General features: G+C 37.5%; 1 protein-coding gene across 1 annotated transcript; it reads left to right on the top strand.

The window, feature by feature from the left end:
• The first annotated feature begins 16,289 nt into the window (after positions 1-16,289).
• LOC121802992 lies at positions 16,290-18,288 on the top strand. The gene is made up of 2 exons (XM_042202695.1): positions 16,290-16,888; positions 17,832-18,288. The coding sequence occupies exons 1-2, from the start codon at positions 16,551-16,553 to the stop codon at positions 18,064-18,066; spliced, it is 573 nt and encodes a 190-aa protein (XP_042058629.1). The 5' UTR covers positions 16,290-16,550; the 3' UTR covers positions 18,067-18,288.
• Positions 18,289-19,305: the final 1,017 nt, after the last annotated feature.

The raw sequence follows: 19,305 nt of genomic DNA, 5'->3' as shown, positions 1-19,305 counted from the left end.
GGTGGTAGAAATCAATAGGAGGATGAGAACCTAATGAAAACACCAATTTGATAGGGTTTAGCCTATCGGAGGAATTATTTGAGTGAATTTGTAGAGAGAAAAAGAGAACAACCCTAGTTGAGGTTCTAGGGGGCGTTTTCACGCCAGAAGAGAGAATGAGATTAATAATTTAATTCTTCATTCTGCTTAATAATATTGAAAGACTCCACACATATTTATAATAAGTGTGGTACAAAAAGATCTCCTATAAACTAGGAAAGTAAATCAAAGGAAATCAAATCCTAACTACTAGGGAAAGTAAATAAAATCATAATAACTAAATAATACTAAAACATAAATAAACTAAATAAATATACGGAGAGAATATCAGCTCCCTTCCGGGATAAAATAGAATATCAGGTCTCTATCAGCATGTCACTTGAAACGCGGGACGGCTCGCCACGCGCCGAGGCGACGTGGCGCGCTCCCAGGCCATGCGTGACGCCCACTCGCCGTCCCGCGAGTGGGCATTGTCATGCTGACGCTACACATCTATTCTTCCCAATTTTTTATTTCATCGTCACACACAACTACACATCTATTCTTCCCAATTCATCTCCATTTCCTCTCCAATTTTCATCTAACATCTCATCACAAAATGTCCGGCGACGGAAACTCCGGCGGTGGCGGCTCCGGCGCGTGGGATCTCAACGCGTTCGGCCACTGGGGGAGCATGTACAACACATTGGGTGGTTTCGGTTCGTCGACGCCGGGCTCGACGTCGGGGGGTACCAACCACCCAATTTTGATGTTGATGCATACGCCCGTCCCTCCGCCCCGCGGTATTCGCAGGGATTATCCCAGATTCGGGAGGATTATCCGGTTCAACCCACTCAGGAAGAAGGCCAGAGCGGGGGAGGCTCCAGGGCGGAGGCGGAGGCGGACACGGAGGAGGAGGAGGATCTAGTCCGGCATCCGTACGGCCCCAAAGAAACGCTGGCGGTGTACAACACCTGAATCAGCGTCTCGTACGGTCCCATCAACAACCACGGAAGTGCTTCTGGGAAAAGGTCACCGAGGCCTACCACGAGATTAAGCCAAAAAAGACCCGCCGCCGCACATATAAGGTGCTCCGCACTCACTTTGACCGAGTCAACAGAGAGGTCAAACAATTATGCGCCATCTACAAGAATGAAGCGGCGCAGTACCAAAGCGGAGGCACAAGAGCCGACATTCTGAGGTCGGCTTTGCGGGTCTACTTCGAAGACACTGGCAAACAATTCAAATATGCCGATGTTTGGGAGCTCGTCAGGGACGAGGAAAGGTGGGCCGGCGGTGTGCGGTCCAGCTCGAGCTCGACCTCGAAGTGCACGAAGCACACGACGAGTGGCCAATACTCGTCTGGTGAGGGCGGTTCGGGCAGCGGGGCACAAGAGTTTGCCTCACAGGAGGAGGAGACCCTGGCAGACGATGCCGGGGGGTCCTCCCGTGGGCGTTGTAGGCCGCAAGGGAGAAATGCGGCGAAGGCGCAACAATGGCGGACACTCGGGCTCGGGGGGACCCCCCAACTCCCTTATGGCCATGTACATGACTGCCACAATGGCGGACACTTCCCGCTTTACGCTCGCCTAATACCAAGCCTGGCTTAACGGAGTTGCGTTTATGGCGGCACAACTTGGCATTCCGCCTCCTCACGGCTTCAGTGCACCTCCACCGCCTCCGGGGGATGATTTGCCGGCGAAGTAGTTTTTTTTTATTTTCTATAAAAATTATATTTTAAATTATGTCATTTTTTTAGGATTTTAATTATGTGTGTTTTTTATTTTTTTAAATTTTAAGTTGTATTTTTATTTTATGTTTTAATGTTATTTTATTTTTAATGAAGTGTGTTTTTTATTAATTGAATTTGTTGGAAAAAAATAAAAAAAAATGAAATTGAATGAATAGTAATTTAAGGGACGGTTAAAGGACGAATAAGGGACGGAGGGTTGCAGGTTCCGTCCCTTAGTTAAGGGATGGAGTAAAAAAGTACAGTGGGGCCCGCGAATAGTGTTTTAAGGGACGGTTAAGGGGCGGTATAGTGACAACGTTGTGGATGACCTAACATACAATTGGTGCAAAAAATGTGAAAAATTACTAGTACTATTGATGTTTTTAAATTTGAAAATATGTGAAATATTGTTCAAATGTTAAAGTGAGATATAGAAGGTCTGCGCAGGAAGGTTTGTTGGGTCAAATTTTCCAAGATAGCTTTATAAATTGATAGATGTGAACTTAAGAGGTTCAACTTTCTAACTGTATGACAATGATAGTTATAACCTATGATTAGATTGCTTGTGGTTGGTTTAGTCCATAACTATCTTTGAATTATCTAAATCCAGTTTTTCAATAACTTTATTTTGCGTTAAGCTATATGTCAATGTTGATATAATACATTATTTAGCAATTCAGCAGTCAGGTTTATATATTTAGTGGTAAATTTAAAAAATTTGCACATCTCCTCTCTGCCTATTTTTCTTGACAATTTATAATTAATTTGATCAAACACAAATTATTTGTATACGCCTTTTTAATCTCGTTGATAATTTGTAGGCACGAAATTTGAAATAACTGTCTAAGATTTAAAACTATGTAATACCCAAAATCAATGATCAAATCCTGATCTTAGGTTAACAATGAATGTATCTGTACCAGTACACTTCATCCTAGGTTGTAAGTATATGACTTTCTTTAACTTGCAAAACTTATGTGAAATTTAATTAGACCAGTACAATCGTTGCATACAAATATATATGTTGCGCTTAATCTTTTAGGCTACAAGCCTATTACATTTAGCAACATGAAAAATTTAAGGTAGATTGATTTGGACATAATTAAAAACATTTGATGCAGTTCTAGAATATATGATTTGGAGGCTAAGCAAGTTATTATTCTGGTTTTATTTATTTCCGATGTTAATAGAAATTAGTAGATGGAAATATGCATTTCTAGAATATATGACTTGAAGGCTAAGCAAGTTATTATTCTGGTTTTATTTATTTCCCAGTTAATAGAAATTAGTAGATGGAAATATGCATTTCTAGAATATATGACTTGAAGGCTAAGCAAGTTATTATTCTGGTTTTATTTATTTCCCAGTTAATAGAAATTAGTAGATGGAAAAATATTAGGAGTAATTGTTTTTCCTTCTACAAATTAAGTTTTCCTATTTTGCTTATTTTCCTTTTAGTTTTATTTTCCATATATTTAGGATTTCTGTTTGCTTATATAAAAGTCTCATTGTTGATCTTAAAAGATAGACTTTGAATAATAATTTGATATTGAGTTTTTATACTCCGAAGTTGTTTGAGTTCTTTATTACTAGTTCAGTCATTCTCTATATGTTCCTGCATCATTTGGTATCACGATCCAAATTGATTATCAATGGCTGAACGTAGGCATGGCGGCAGACGTGGCGATGCTCGTGGTGGCGGACGTGGAGATCTCCCAAACGAAGAGGCTGCACGACAGCGTGATCTGCGCGACATCGAGAACGATGATCTGAGACAACAGGTTCGAGACCTCCAGTGCGACATAGAGAACGGTGATCTGAGACAACAGGTTCGAGACCTCCAGCGCGACATCGAGAACGGTGATCTGCGACAACAGGTTCGAGACCTACAGCGACGATTGGCGCGACTGGAGAAGTGTCGGGGGAAATCCAACCCGATGAGGTCTATTGCGCCGGAGCGTCGTTCGATGGATGATCCATTATTCAACGACGTCTTCACATCATATGATGTGGATGAACCGTCGAAGAATAGAAATAGCAATATATTTTCGATGCCGGTGTATGATACGCCTGTATACGACGAGGATATATTCTATGAGCTCCCCGAACCACCGAAGAATAGTAACAACAATATATTGGCGATGCCGGTGCATGATAAGCCTGTATACGACGAGGATATATTGTCGATGCCGGTGTATGATAAGCCCGTATACGATGAGGATATATTGTCGATGCCGGTGGTGTATGATAAGCTCGTATACGACGAGGATATATTGTTGATGAGCAAATCCCCGCCTCCTTCCATGAAATTTGACTACACTGCCGAAGACGAGGGCGTTATCAATGAGGAGTTCGGCGAAGCTGAAGGGGGAAACCGCCTCTTGGGGGTTCATGGAGACACTTTATAAAAATTATACATCCTTATCATGCATCAAGAGGAATAAAGTTGTAAGATATGGTGAATCGAAGAGTGCAGATAGTGATAATAAAGGATCCTCTGTTTAATTGGCAGTGAGGAATGCTCTTGAGGATCAAATTGAGGAAACTCCAGCAATAGAGCTTTGCATTGTGACCACCTTGGCTAGAAGCATCCCCCCAGCTCTGGAGGAGGCTTTGAGGAGAATAAAAGTTATCCAAGAACTGGAGCTTTGTGCAGCGAATGATACAAAACGTCATTATCCTTCATCAGAGGAATCCTTGAAGCATTTGCTATGGCTTTCTGAGAGTTTTTGAAGCTGCTTTAGGCCATTATGATTTAAATCTTGCTGCTATTGTTGCGTTAAATTCACAAAAGGTAACTGCAAAATGGAATCCAGAAGAAGCTCACATGCCCGATCTTGAGGAGGCTCCTGTGTTTTATCCTTCTAAAGAGAAGTTTGAGGACACCTTAAAGTACATTTCTAGTATACGTGCTCAAGAAGAAATCTATGGGATTTGTCCCCTAAAGGAGACAGATATATGGGAGAAGTCCAAGTTTGCTACTCGAGTGCAAAGGATTGACAAGCTTCAGAATAGGAATGCAATGAGAAAGATATTGCAAGTTAGTCATAATAAAAAGAGGAAAAAGAGAATATGTATGAAAATTTGGGCAGAATGGGATGGCATTATGACTGATGTAGCTGGAGAAATTTTGATTGGGTTAAGATGTTACTTCAATAAAGCAGACTCGATGATGAGTCTTTTTCAAGAAGGGGAATATGATGTAGTTCTAGAATATATGACTTGGAGGCTAAGCAAGTTATTATTCTGATTTTATTTATTTCCCAGTTAATAGAAATTAATAGATGGAAAAATATTATGAGTAATTGTTTTTTCCTTTGCCTATATAAAGGCCTCATTGTTGATCTTAAAAGATAGACTTTGAATAATAATTTGATATTGAGTTTTTATACTCCGAAATTCTCAATAAGTTTAAGTTCTTAATTACCAGTTCAGTCATTCTCTATACGTTTGTGCATCATTTGGTATTGATAAACTATAGTAATATTCCAAAGAAAATGGTATTCTAACGAGAAAACAAGTTTCTTTATGAATTTAAGTGTGGAGTTTGTTAAAAGTTTGGTCAACGTTGAATATAGTATTACTATTAGATACTGATGGCCGGTCAGGTGGACTCTTGCTTGTTATGTTAGGTCTCTGCTCTAATCTACCAACAATTTTCTGTGTGTTTTTATTTCTTATTGCCTGTTATTTATATACTATATCATTATACAGTCTTTTCAAAGCTTCAGAAACATATAAAATGTGAGGATACAGAGGAGTAGAAAAATGGAAGGACTAAGAATCCTGATTATACTAATGTAACTGCCTGTAATTTCGCACTGATATATTTAGTAGTATAACCTTTTCATGCTTGTTACTTTTTTTCTTGTCTAATGACACGTCACATGTTCTGATGAACCGCAGATTTTTAGTATTTTCTATTCTATTTAAAGGATAGAGTTTAAAGTGTTAGTTTGTTATGTTAGATTAATCCAGGAGTATTTATTAATCTTCTAGGTGAACCTGATTTATTATACTTGAAGTGCGTGTATATAAAATAAATTTATTTACATTTTCTTACCTCCTGATTTCTAAATATTTAGAATAACAAAAATTATCTTGTCAATTAATTAAAGATTAACTATCTATAATAATAAAATATTAACCTGAAAATAGAAGTAAGGGGCTGATAATCATTTAATAAAACACATAATTACTCTAAAGCTTCTTAGGTAGTACTCCCTCCGTTCCCACATAATTGAGGGCGAAACTTTTCGGCACGGAGTTTAAGAAAGGAACGTTGAGTGTGTTAAATAAATAGATAAAAAATAAGAAAAAGAAAAAAGGTTGAGAAAATAAAGTAAAAAGTGAATAAAATAGAGAGAATAAAGTAAGATCATCTCCAACCATTTATACCAAACTCAAACCCATTTTTGAGTATACGTCACACTAAAAAATAATTTTACTCCAATCATTTGTACCAAATTCAAAATTTACACCATTTTTTAGTTTTTGTCTCACAAAATTTTTGCAGTAACACCATATTTGGCGTTGTTTTACAAAAAACACTAAAAATAGGTTTGAGTTTGGTATATGGTTGGAGAAAATTTCTACACCAAAACTCATTTTTAGAGCATGGCTAGAGATGATCTAAGAGAGAGTAAAATAAGGAAGAAAAAAATGACTATATATGGAAATGACTTAATTATAAGGAAACTTTTTGAAAAGGAAAAATGACTCAATTATGAGAGAACGAACGAGAGAGTAGTATAATATTTTTGTAACGATAACCTCTTTTATCTTTCCTCGCACTTCGCATGGAATATTTGACAGTCCAATCATTCTTTGACTGCACTTTGTATTAAAAATTGATCCTATCGATTTAACAAGCAACAATCTTGTGTAGAATTGTCTTCATCACCTCTCTTTCTCTCCTTTTCATTTTAGTTTTCTTGTCGTGTTAGTCACAAGTGAAACATCTAAAAGTTTATTCGATTTCACTTTTTCCCTTTATGTTTTGAGTAGAGTGAATCAATTTAGAAGAATAACATCGTTTTAATTTATTTAGAAGAATAACATCGTTTGACTGCACCAAAACTGTAAGGAATAATTATAAACCTAGAACAAAAGGATCTTAAATGATTAAATTCTATTTATCCAAATAGTGAAAATCTTTTAACACGTCGGAGTTTCGCATAACACTTTAACATCGCAATCGTTTTTTAACATAAAATCTTCTTCTATTGTTGAAAGTCGGCATAAAACAAGTGTTGGAAAATATTGTAGCCTTTACACGGGAAAACTCTTGCTATTACAAAAAAACAAAACTGGAAGGTAAATATAATAATATAAATTACAACGAAAGTAAAGAGATGCAAACTATAGTATTCTTCAAGTCGAGTCGAGGTATCCCTCTCTCCGCAAGACGAAATACACCCCGGCTAGTGCTCACGGATTGGCGTAATGTCCCCAAAGATGAAACGACTTTCCTCCTATCGAGTTGAAGCACCTCAAACTCGTAGGCACCGGCGAACTTGAATTGGAGGCGAGAACCGAGCAATGCAATGCTCCTAATGCGAACTATAAAGCTTAAGCTAGAGAGAAGAGAAAGTGATTTGTTTTTTGTTGTATCTCTTCTTCCAAATCCTACCTATTTATAGGATAGGAAATTGGACTCCAAAAGGCAAAGCCTTCAAGACACCTCATAAAAAAGTGGAAGTGAAAGGCCAAAGGCCTAGCCTTTTCACAATTCCACACGTTTTTCCTACAATCCCCCACATTGGTTAGAGCGCTGCAAGCTCAAACCAACACTAGACACAAATGCATGTATGCAGACTCTTTTGCTCACTTCTCAGGAAACGATACTGTATTTGGAGAGGTAACTTGTGGTTTTGAACCTTCCATAGTCAACACTATCGGACATACCGGCGGACTAGTGGACGCGATGCCTTGAACTATTCCTCCTTGGTGTATGCCTAGTCAATAACATTAACACAATATTGTCTCAACTCCATCAGTTCTCACGTTTGTGTCCGTTTCGGCCGTGGAACACCTCTTTGGAATTCATAAGTGACTCACTCACACGAAGCGGCCTCACTTCTCACTTATATAGGTGATTCTTTCATGAGTATCCTGCCATACTGCATCTCCTTGAGATTTCAAGAATCATTAAAAGTCAAAAGACTTAACCTCTTACCACCTGCAGGTTACAACACTCAAAGCTTTCTAAAGAATGGGCGAAGATTAAAATATTCTGAGTGTTACAGCTAGATTTGTATAGCTTCGTTTTCCCATTGAACCAATCCCATGGGATCTCCAATCGTATGGTTGGGTTACCACTATACTGATCTTTTAAGATGTGGTTTTTAGTCCCATTCCTTTTAGCAATTTATGCATTTGATCACGGTTTAAACCTTTTGTTAACGGATCCGCTAAGTTATCCACTGACCTTACATAGTCAACTGTGATAACACCACTTGTGATCAATTGTCTGACGGTATTATGTCGCCGACGAATATGTCGAGACTTACCATTGTATAAGCCACTGTGTGCTCTACCTATAGCTGCTTGGCTATCACAGTGTATCACTACTGTCGGCACTGGCTTCTTCCAACATGGAATATCTTCTAGGAAGTTTCTAAGCCACTCGGCTTCTTCCCCTGTTTTATCCAAAGCGATAAACTCAGATTCCATGGTGGAACGAGCAATACACGTCTGTTTCGTTGATACGAGACAACACCACCCCCCACAGTGAACACATACCCACTTGTCGAAAATGAGTCTTTTGAATCAGAGATCCAATTTGCATTACAGTGCCCTTCAAGTACTTGGGGATATCTTGTGTAATGCAACCCAAAGTTAACTATATACTTCAAGTATCTCAAAACTCTACACAGAGCTTTCCAATGTTCCTTACTTGGGTTGCTCGTAAATCAGCTCAACTTGTTTACAGGACAAGCAAGATCAGGTCGAGTACAGTTTGTGATAAACATCAAACTTCCTATGACCTTTGCATACTCTTCTTGAGCAACAGAATCACCCATATTCTTGCTCAGATGGACATTGAGCTCAAAAGGAGTCTTTGCTGGCTTACAATCAAACGAGTTGAATTTCTTAAGCATTTTCTCAACATAATGAGATTGCGTTAAGGCAATTCCCTCATTAGTCCTCAATATTTTGATTCCGAGAATCACATCAGCTAGACCCATATCTTTCATATCGAAATTTCTTTTCAACATGTTTTTTGTCTCGTTAATAATGACACTATTTCTGCCCATTATCAACATATCATCAACATACAGACACACAATAACAAACCCATTATCTGTGTTCTTAATGTAAACACACTTATCACACTCATTGATAGTGAATCCATTTGCCAACATCACGTTGTCAAATTTCAAATGCCGTTGTAAAGGTGCTTGCTTCAACCCATATAATGACTTTACCAGTTTGCATACTTTACGCTCTTGCCCAGGCACAATAAACCCGAAGGACCCTTCGGGTTGTTCCATATAAATTTCTTCTTCCAGATCACTATTCAGAAACGCAGTTTTCACATTCATTTGGTGAATCTCAAGATTGTGCAAAGCAGCAATCGCTAGAAGCACCCGAATGGAAGTGATTCTCGTAACAGGTGAATAGGTATCAAAAAATTCATGCCCTTCTTTCTGCTTAAAGCCTTGGACAACTAGGCGAGCTTTGTACTTATCTATAGTACCATCGGGCTTATATTTCCTTTTTAGAATCCACTTGCACCCTAAAGTCTTACAGCCTTCAGGCAAGTCTACTAACACCCAAGTGTTATTTCTCATGATGGATTCAATTTCACTGTTGATAGCTTCTTGCCACCATGCTGCGTCTGGGCCAGACAGAGCTTCCGCCAATGACTTTGGTTCGTCATCCAACATAAAAGTTATGAAGTCAGGACCAAATGTTTTAGCAACTTTAACTCTTTTACCACGTCTTGGTTCAACATCCTCAGGACTTGACCTCGTCCTTTTTGGAGGATTAGAACTAGTGGATTCATCCATCATTCTTTCACTAGAACGATCCTCTTGCCTCTTGCAAGGGTATACATTCTCAAAGAATATAGCATTCCTTGACTCAATCGTTGTTCCTTCAGCCACGCCAGGCACAACTGACCTATGGACTAGGAAACGATAGGCACTACTATTAAGTGCATGGCCAATAAAGATGCAATCGACTGTTTTAGGGCCTATTGCAACTTGTTTCGGAGGTGGCACTTCTACCTTCGCTAAACACCCCCACACTTTGAGGTATGAATATGAAGGTTTCTTCCCTTTCCACAACTCATAAGGAGTCACATCCCTATTTTTTAGTGGAATTTTATTCAAGATATGATTCGCTGTTAACACAGCCTCCCCCCACATGTTCTGGGGTAATCCTGAATTAATCAACAAGGCATTCATCATCTTTTTTAGTGTTCGATTTTTGCGTTCAGCAACACCATTTGATTGAGGAGAATATGGAGCTGTGGTTTGGTGAATTATACCACTTGCATGACATAATTCTGCAAACGGAGCTACATACTCACCACCTTTATCACTTCGAACACACTTAATTCGACAATTAAGTTGATTTTCAGCTTCATTTTTGAAGTCTTTAAACGCTTCAATTGCCTCATCTTTACTTCTTAATAAGTAAAGGTAACAATACCTTGTACAATCATCTATAAATGTGATGAAGTACTTTTTACCACCTCTAGTTTGCACAAATTTTAAATCACATACGTCTGTATGGATTAACTCTAGAGGTTTTGGCACAAATTTTAAATCACATACGTCTGTATGGATTAACTCTAGAGGTTTTGTGCTCCGTTCTACCGAGTGAAACGGTAGCTTGGTCATTTTTGCTTCCACACAGACTTCACATTTTTCTTGTGAGTTAAACTTATCTACTTTTAGTAAATTAAGATTTACTAATCTTTTTATAGCATTTGGATTTACATGTCCCAATCTTTTATGCCATAAATCAGAGCACTCAAGCAAGTAAGAAGAAGAAGCATTCTTATTATCATTCACTTGATTCGGTACACGGCTCTTGGCCATTACATTGAGTTTGAACAAACCATTGGAAAGAAAACCTTTTCCAAGGAAAGTACCAAACTTAGATAAAACAAACTTGTCAGAATCAAACACTAGCTTAAAGCCATGACTAACAAGCAAACTACCAGAAACAAGATTTTTACGGATGTGTGGGACATGCAGCACATCCCTCAGCTTTAGCTCACGACCAGATGTCATTAAAAGCTTCACTTCACCCATGCCAATGACTTCAGACGAGTCTTGGTTGCCCATGTGGAGCTTCTTCCCTTCGACTTGCTTGTAGGTCGAAAATTGGCTACGATCGGAGCACACATGCACAGTAGCTCCGGTGTTAACAAACTAAGCCTTCGGATTGTCAATGTGGTTCACTTCAGAAACCACAGCAGCCAGATCATCATTGTTGAAGTCTCTCTCGACCATTTGAGCACTCTTTTTGAATTTCATCTTCTTAGGCTTTCGGCAGTCCTTCGCCATATGGCCCGGCTTATCACAGTTGAAGCAATTGCCTTCAAACTTTCTGCCAACAGTTTCCTTCCATTTGCCCTTATCTTTTGCGCTCGGGCGAGGACGTTTGGAGGATTGTCCCTTCTCCATCAGATTTGCCTTGGCGACTTCTGTCCCTCCCGACTTCTAATGGTACCGCCTATTGTCCTCTTCAATACGAAGACGGACTATTAGGTCTTCCGTCGTCATCTCCTTTCTCTTGTACTTTAGATAGTTCTTGAAATCCATCCAGCACGGAGGAAGCTTCTCGATCATTGCAGAAACAATGAACTGGTCTGGTAGGGCCATCCCTTCAGCATGGACATCGTGGACTATGATTTGCAACTCTTCAGCTTGCGCCACCACTGAACGAGAGTCCACCATCTTGTAGTCCAAAAACTTTGCGACTACATATTTCTTTGTACCAGCGTCCTCGACGCGATACTTCTTATCAAGAGCCTCCCACAACACTTTGGAGGTCTTAGCCTCGGCAAAGATAGAATAGAGACTATCCTCTAAGCCGTTCAAGATATAATTCTTGCACAAGAAATCTCCTTGATGCCAAACATCATAGGCAGCTCGAACATTAAAGTCCGTCTCTTCCTCAGGTACAGTTGGAGCATCCTCCTTGAGGAAGTTGGCAACACCCAACGTAGTTAGGTAGAACAACATCTTTTGTTGCCAACTTTTGAATTCTAAGCCCTTAAATTTTTCAGGCTTCTCAGCTTGAGCCATGACCCTTGAGGTCGAAACAGGTGCCAACATTGAGGTGTTAGCGGAAGCAGAAGACGATCCAAAGGTGTTGTTTCCGTTCCCTCCAGCTTCGGTCGACATGATTCAACAAGAGTACAATATTTCGTCTTGCGATTGTTAGAAAATATTGTAGCCTTTACACGGGAAAACTCTTGCTATTACAAAAGAACAAAACTGGAAGGTAAATATAATAATATAAATTACAACGAAAGTAAAGAGATGCAAACTATAGTATTCTTCAAGTCGAGTCGAGGTATCCCTCTCTCCGCAAGACGAAATACGGCCCGGCTAGTGCTCACGGATTGGCGTAATGTCCCCAAAGATGAAACGACTTTCCTCCTATCGAGTTGAAGCACCTCAAACTCGTAGGCACCGGCGAACTTGAATTGGAGGCGAGAACCGAGCAATGCAATGCTCCTAATGCGAACTATAAAGCTTAAGCTAGAGAGAAGAGAAAGTGATTTGTTTTTTGTTGTATCTCTTCTTCCAAATCCTACCTATTTATAGGATAGGAAATTGGACTCCAAAAGGCAAAGCCTTCAAGAAACCTCATAAAAAAATGGAAGTGAAAGGCCAAAGGCCTAGCCTTTTCACAATTCCACACGTTTTACCTACAACAAGTGCCCAAAATAATTACTACTACTATCTTTAGTTTAATAGTAATATAGTTGGCGGGATATGATGAGTTGATAACTATCTAAAATGGATAACTGACAACTATGTTAACAAATTAATCTATGTTATGGATGTTAAGACAAATATATTTGTATGTCAACTAAATGTAAATATATATGTCAACATAAGACATGCGTATGTCAACTAAATTTAGTTGACATACAAATGTCTTCGTGTTGACATCCATTACATAGTTTGTTGACAATTTAGTTGACATACAAATATCTTCGTGTTGACCTCCATAACATAGATTATTGACATTATCAGGTATCAATTTAAGATAGTTGTCAACCTAACATGACCATTTAGTTGGCTTCTTTAGGCATACAAAAAAAGTTTGGACAATGCAGTCGAGTGTTTAACGGGCTGCCCAAAGCACATGTTTAGGCGTGTCTACGCACACGAACACGCACACGCACTAAAAATCTGGTCATACGTTCTAAATTTCTATGTTATTCATATATACAAACAGATTAAATTGCCCACACGTATATGATATATTTAGTGCACCATATCTATGTTTGATCATCATTCAAGATTCACATGCACCTCTATTTCATTACCCAACGCGATATATAGGCACAGCGCACCAAAATGGACATACAATAATTTATTAGCTAGGTGTTTCCATCATAGTTTTACTTTTCAATAATTCAGTATATACATATTACTCTATCTATTGAATCGGTCAAACTTACATTAAAACTATCTACACTTGCAATTGGAAAGCATATGAATACTTATCGATATCCCAGAAATTTAACTTGCTATTACTATGACAACTCAATTAAAATTTACCACTCCACTAATTGATTTGGGGAGTGTTCAAATCAAACCACTTAAGTTAGTGACAGAATGCCCCTCACGAGATGACTTAGGAGCTGGTTATTTTTAACATTTAAAAGAAGAAGAAAATATAATAAATACTTACCATATATGACTGACTAATAACACTGGTTTACCCTTGTTTTCAAGATTATATAATTTCAAATTCAGTCAAGATGGCATATGTCACGAAAGATCTTAGGACTTGGCCTCTAAGGTTCTTAAAGGACCAAAGGGGATAAAGCAATGCATGAAACAACATTAAAAGGTGTTTATGATGAATAATTAGTCATAATTATAGCCTAATCAAAATCACAAGCAAGCATCATTCCCACCTGGAAAAAGGCAAATATTTCACTCCAGCTAGGCATGCACAAACCGAACCGGACCGGCGGTTAACCGCCGGTTCATAAACCTGAACCGAAACCAGCACGGCGGTTCCGAACCGCCGGACGGTTCAGCTGTTCACATGGTCCGGTTCAGGTTCAACGAAATGCGAAACCGGAACCGCCGGTTCGACGGTTCAACCGAAATTTAAAAAAAATTATTTTTTATTTTTAAAAATTGATTTTTATATTAAATTTTTTTTACAAATAAATGAATACAAGAAATTCATAATAGCCCATATATATTTGATGGGCCTGCGAATTTATGAAACCATTCTAGGTTGTTTCTCTTTTATAGAGACATCTTTGAATATTTTTTGTTTCACTTTCAATGTGGGAAAAAATATGTTGAAGTTTCATTATAACTACATGTTTAGATCATTCATTCATCTTTTTCCAATGTAGGATACAAAACTTTCTTTTGTTTTCTACTTTTCTTTATTTTTTACTACATTTTATTATTCACTAACTTTATCTTTTTTTTGTTATGATTCTTTTTCTAAGACAAATTTATAGATAATAATAGCATCAACTAGAATAGTTTAATTAAATTTGAATGTTGCATGTTGCTAATAATTTATATATTTATAGAATGTGGACGTGTTCAAATAATTGGATTTAAATGTAAGTATGTTGCTAATTTTTTTCAATGTGAAAAAATAACAATTAATATAATTGGTATAATAATGATAAAAATAGATAACTAAAGAATGATTTGTTTAGTGGTATAATATAGTTTATATATTTATATATTAGTAGTAGACTAATAGTATGATTTTGTATAATAGTTGTTATTCTAATAGATGTAGTATAATTTATATAAATAAAATTATTATTTGTGAATAAATTCTTGATAGATAAGAATAAACACTTATTGAGTAATATGATTTGTATATAGATAAATAATTATTCATATTATAGTTATCGCTAGATTAATACAATTTGTATAATAATTATTCTCTTAATGTGTATAATGGTATTTATTAGTTAACATACACATAAACTTATACACAAACCAATCGATAATGATAAAGAATTAAAGAATAATACTTTATGTAATTTTATTTGTTGTTAAGTTATAATAATAGAAGATAGTCAGGATATAAACTAATATAAACAAAGATGATGGAGATGTATCATGTAGTTATAAATAAGGAGTTTTATCCCACACTGAAAGAAAGAGCAACACATTCAAGAACATGTAGCTATAACATGGAATCATCCAATACACTCTCTTTTCAACCCAAAGGCTCAAGTTGTGACTTGTGACTTGTAGTCTCGTTGAAATAAACACTAAAACGAGAAGAAGAAGAAAAAATTTACGAACCGCCGAACCGGTCTGGAACCGGCGGTTTTGAACAGCCGCCGGAACCGCCGGTTTTTTGAACCGGAACCGGAACCGCCGGGGACCTTGGCGGGCCGAAACCGGCAGTTTTCGAACCGTGTGCATGCCTAACTCGAGCATTGTTTAACTTAATAATTCTTTTGTAGTACTATACACTAACACAAACCCTCTTTTTTTCACATGCAAATTCATAAATAATATTCCTAAATATAGCTGCAAATGGAGTATATGCCTTGCATTCTCTTTCCGTCAGATTAAAATAATTTCTTAAAAAATCGTAAACACTATGCATATGTTGTTGTTTGCGAGTTTGATTGCATCATATTTACACTTACCACGCAGCGCAGTTGATTCCGGAGGGGCAGCGTTGCAAGAATGGACAAGGATCGATTCTCACTATTGCCGTGTAGTTGCAACATCTCTCAGGCTAGTGAGGCCTTGAGAGGTGTCCTTCTGGCGGGACAGTGGGTTAACGGCCCTCCCCCTTAACGGGCCGCTGCGCACCCAGATTGAAAATCCCCCACAATACTGTCAGACCGGGATGTGGAGGGCCCTTGGAGTTGGGGTTTCGACCTTTTTCAAGAAGAATAGAATCGTATCTGACGATTTATTTTTTCAAATCTCATCAACTTCCCATTAAAAGTAAAACGTTTTCCTTTTTTTAGGTTGCCCCATTAAAAATGAAACGTTTTCTAAAATAGATATAACACCATCTTTACTTTTTTATCTCTTTTACTTTATTCTCTCCTCATTGACTCATAAATTAACAATACATACAATATTGAATAGTAAATAGTATTTAATTTCTGGGGGAGTACTATTTAGGAGACTTTAAAATGTAGCAATAGGTAACATTTTTTGTGACATTTGTGTGTGATTATAGTTACTAGGCACGCGCATTATATTATTGCTACTGTGAAATTAATGAATTGTAAATAGTAGTAATGCAGTTTGAGATAGCGTATTAAATTCACGATTAAGATGCATAAAAATTCCTCGATTTCAAAATCAAGAAACAAACATTGAACTTAGAATCCCTCCATTTCGATGTAAATTCATGTTATTTTCCTTGTGAAATACTCCTAAAGAGACACCTAATCCTATACCACATTAAACTCTGAGACTAATTCATAAAGAGACAGACTCTTGCAATTGTTCAGACTCTGCTTTGCAAGATTCATTCTTTAACCTCAACGCTTTTTCGTACCTCAAAAACAGTCCCTTTCACCACAGAAACAAAAGTACAGTTCAACCGTTCAGATTAAATTTGAAGACAACATCAAATGGCCGCTTTAGGAATGTCCAACATAGATTTAGAATGCGGCTGCGCCATCAGCGACGAAGAGGCCAGCAGCGTCTGTTTCTCCGACGCCGTCAAGGGTTCCTGCAATTCGCAGTTTGCCTCTAATTACGATGATTGCAGCTCCGCCTGTGGCTCGGAAGATGAGGATTTGGGGCAGAGGAAGAATGTTGAGAGAGATTGCCGGATTTGTCATTTGAGTTTGGTGAGCAGCAGCCCTAGCTCTGGGATTGCCATTGAGTTGGGGTGTTCCTGTAAGGATGATTTGGCAGCTGCTCACAGACAATGTGCTGAAACATGGTTCAAAATCAAAGGAAACAAGTCAGTACACTACTACTTCTCTCCCTCTCTCATGATTCTTGAATTTTCAAGATGAAAAATTGTTTCTTTTCTTTTTTGATTCTTCCATGTTTTTGTTTGTTTTCTTGGATTCCTTTGTCTTGGTAAGGTACATTTTGTGACTGCTGCTGTTTTTTGGTTTGGTTGTCTTTACCATCAAATTAGTGTTTGGTTGAGTTTGTGAACACAATGTTGTGCTGTTCTGGTAATGCTGATGAGGGAACATAGTCTTGGTAAATATCAAGAATGTGGTGTTAAAGATAATGCAGAGAGAAAAGTAAAGCAAAAGAGTTAAAGTAGAGGAGCAATTGCTTAAGTTTCTTTCACCCCTATTCTTGAGATCCTCCCTTTTATCAAAGTATTATAGTAGTTTTCTTGATTATCATATTCTTATTTGATGCTGCTCAATAATATCTCAGTGCACCTTATTTGGATTCCTTATATTCTCAGCCATTTGTGCAACTTTCATAACCCTATGCTAATGATCCTTGAATCAGAAACCTAAGGCAACCAAGGACATGATGATTGATGAGTATAAGCCTAATCTGAATTTACACTCTGCCTCTTTATGCACCAAATAGTTCTGGCAAAAATCTTGTACTACCTTATGGTGTAACCTTCATATGGTGTCAAATAAATGTAATGCTAGCAAGTTCCACTTTTCCTTTTCTCACAAATCTAATGCATTTCAAGTTCTGATCTAATATTTTTCCATATTACATAAATAAGTACTTAAGACCTTCAACTTCCCAGCTTTTCAAACTAAGCAAAGTTTTTGGCTTATTTTTAGTGGCATATGCTGTGAAACTGTTTGCTGTTTACACTAGTAAAAGATGACTGCACTATTGAAGCCATTGTAGTAGAATTCAGCTTTTATGGACCTTGACTCAGCTCTGATCATGTCTCTGCTGTTCCTCGACCTCAGGACTTGCGAAATTTGCAACTCAGTGGCGCGCAATGTTGTCGGCTATAATGATATGGAGGCTGTTGAACAGGTAAATGAGAGCAATGCAGATGCTGCAGCATCTTCAGGGTCCGCCCCTTCCACTGTACAGACTCGAACTTGCTTAAATGGTCATCGCTTCTTAAATTTTCTTCTGGCTTGCATGGTGTTTGCTTTCGTCATTTCTTGGCTTTTCCACTTCAACATCCCATCGTAAGTATTCCGTAGAAGATGATGAGAATCCTGTGAAGACAGAAACCGGGATTGCAGGATTCATTGAGAGTTCCTTTTCCTTTTAATTTTTTTCTTCGAAAATATCTTCTCATTGTTTGTGGCGTTGAGGGAAGGGGTTGGTTGCATATTGCAGTGTGCATTCGTTGGTAAAAGATGTAAAGTTTGGCTACTGTTTTTTTTATATACAAAGTGTTGCAGCTGCTAATTCCCACTCTTCACATCTCGTGCTTTATTTTATTAGTATAGTCATTTGGCAAAAGATCCTTATACAGTTATACTAAACTTGATATCAAACCATTTAAACTTTCCTCCCATTTCGCTCAAGTTTTTTTTAAAAGTTCATTCAACTCAAGGTGTAACCATTGAAGGTTATCTATCTTCACTAGATCCTTCAGCTTCTTGATCAGTGATAGTTGATCAAGTAAAGAAAACATTTTGTTTCTTATAAAGTGCATTCTTTGATGGCTCTACACGTAAACAATAACATAATTTCATGATAATAATAATATACTAGTACTGTCGTCCCATAAAATCAACAAGTTTTAAAATGACTCTAGTTTTAATACGCAATTAGTAAAATAAGATAGGGATTGAAAAAAATTATTTCTCCTCCATTTAATAGGTCGGGAGTTTGAGTCATCACAGAGGAAGATGAAGAACCATTATTGATCCTTTTAAAAAGAAAAAAAGAGAAAAGATATGAGAAATAGTGTTAATGGATTATGAGATCCTCTTTAAAAAGTAGTACTATTAGTGTTTATTTATTTAGTGTCGGTGGATATCAAAGTCTATAAAATATTACTTCCTTCGTTCCGTAGTAGTGGAAACGTTTCTTTTGAACACACGATTTAAGAAAAATTGTGTTAGTGAGTTAAGTAAATGAATGATAAAGTAGGAAATGAAAAAAGGTAGAGAGATATGAAGAGAAAATAAAGTAGGAAAGAGTAAAGTAAGTGACAAGAAATGTGTTGACTTTTATTAAAAAGAAAAATGACTCCACATGTACCGAAATGATAAAATGACTCCACTACTATGAAACGGAAGGAGTAAAAAATAGTACTCCCTCTGTCAACGAAAAATAGACATAAATGTGTATGACACGAGTTTTAATATAAAATTGGTAAAGTAAGAGGTGAGTAGTGTTAGTGGATTGTAGGGTCCACATTATTAATAGTATTTAAATATTTAAAACTTTCCATATTTAGAAAGTGATCTAATTTTG

This window comes from Salvia splendens, chromosome 1 (assembly GCF_004379255.2).
Source record: "Salvia splendens isolate huo1 chromosome 1, SspV2, whole genome shotgun sequence".
Taxonomy (NCBI): domain Eukaryota; kingdom Viridiplantae; phylum Streptophyta; class Magnoliopsida; order Lamiales; family Lamiaceae; genus Salvia; species Salvia splendens.
This window is presented reverse-complemented; position numbering and strand designations above follow the sequence as displayed.

What these genes read in the sequence shown, in the direction of transcription:
- LOC121802992 (XM_042202695.1), top strand. Translation starts at nt 16,551, where the DNA reads ATGGCCGCTTTAGGAATGTCCAACATAGATTTAGAATGCGGCTGCGCC. An exon ending in TTCAAAATCAAAGGAAACAA is followed by an intron (nt 16,889 to 17,831) that starts GTCAGTACACTA and finishes CCTCGACCTCAG; the next exon opens with GACTTGCGAAATTTGCAACT.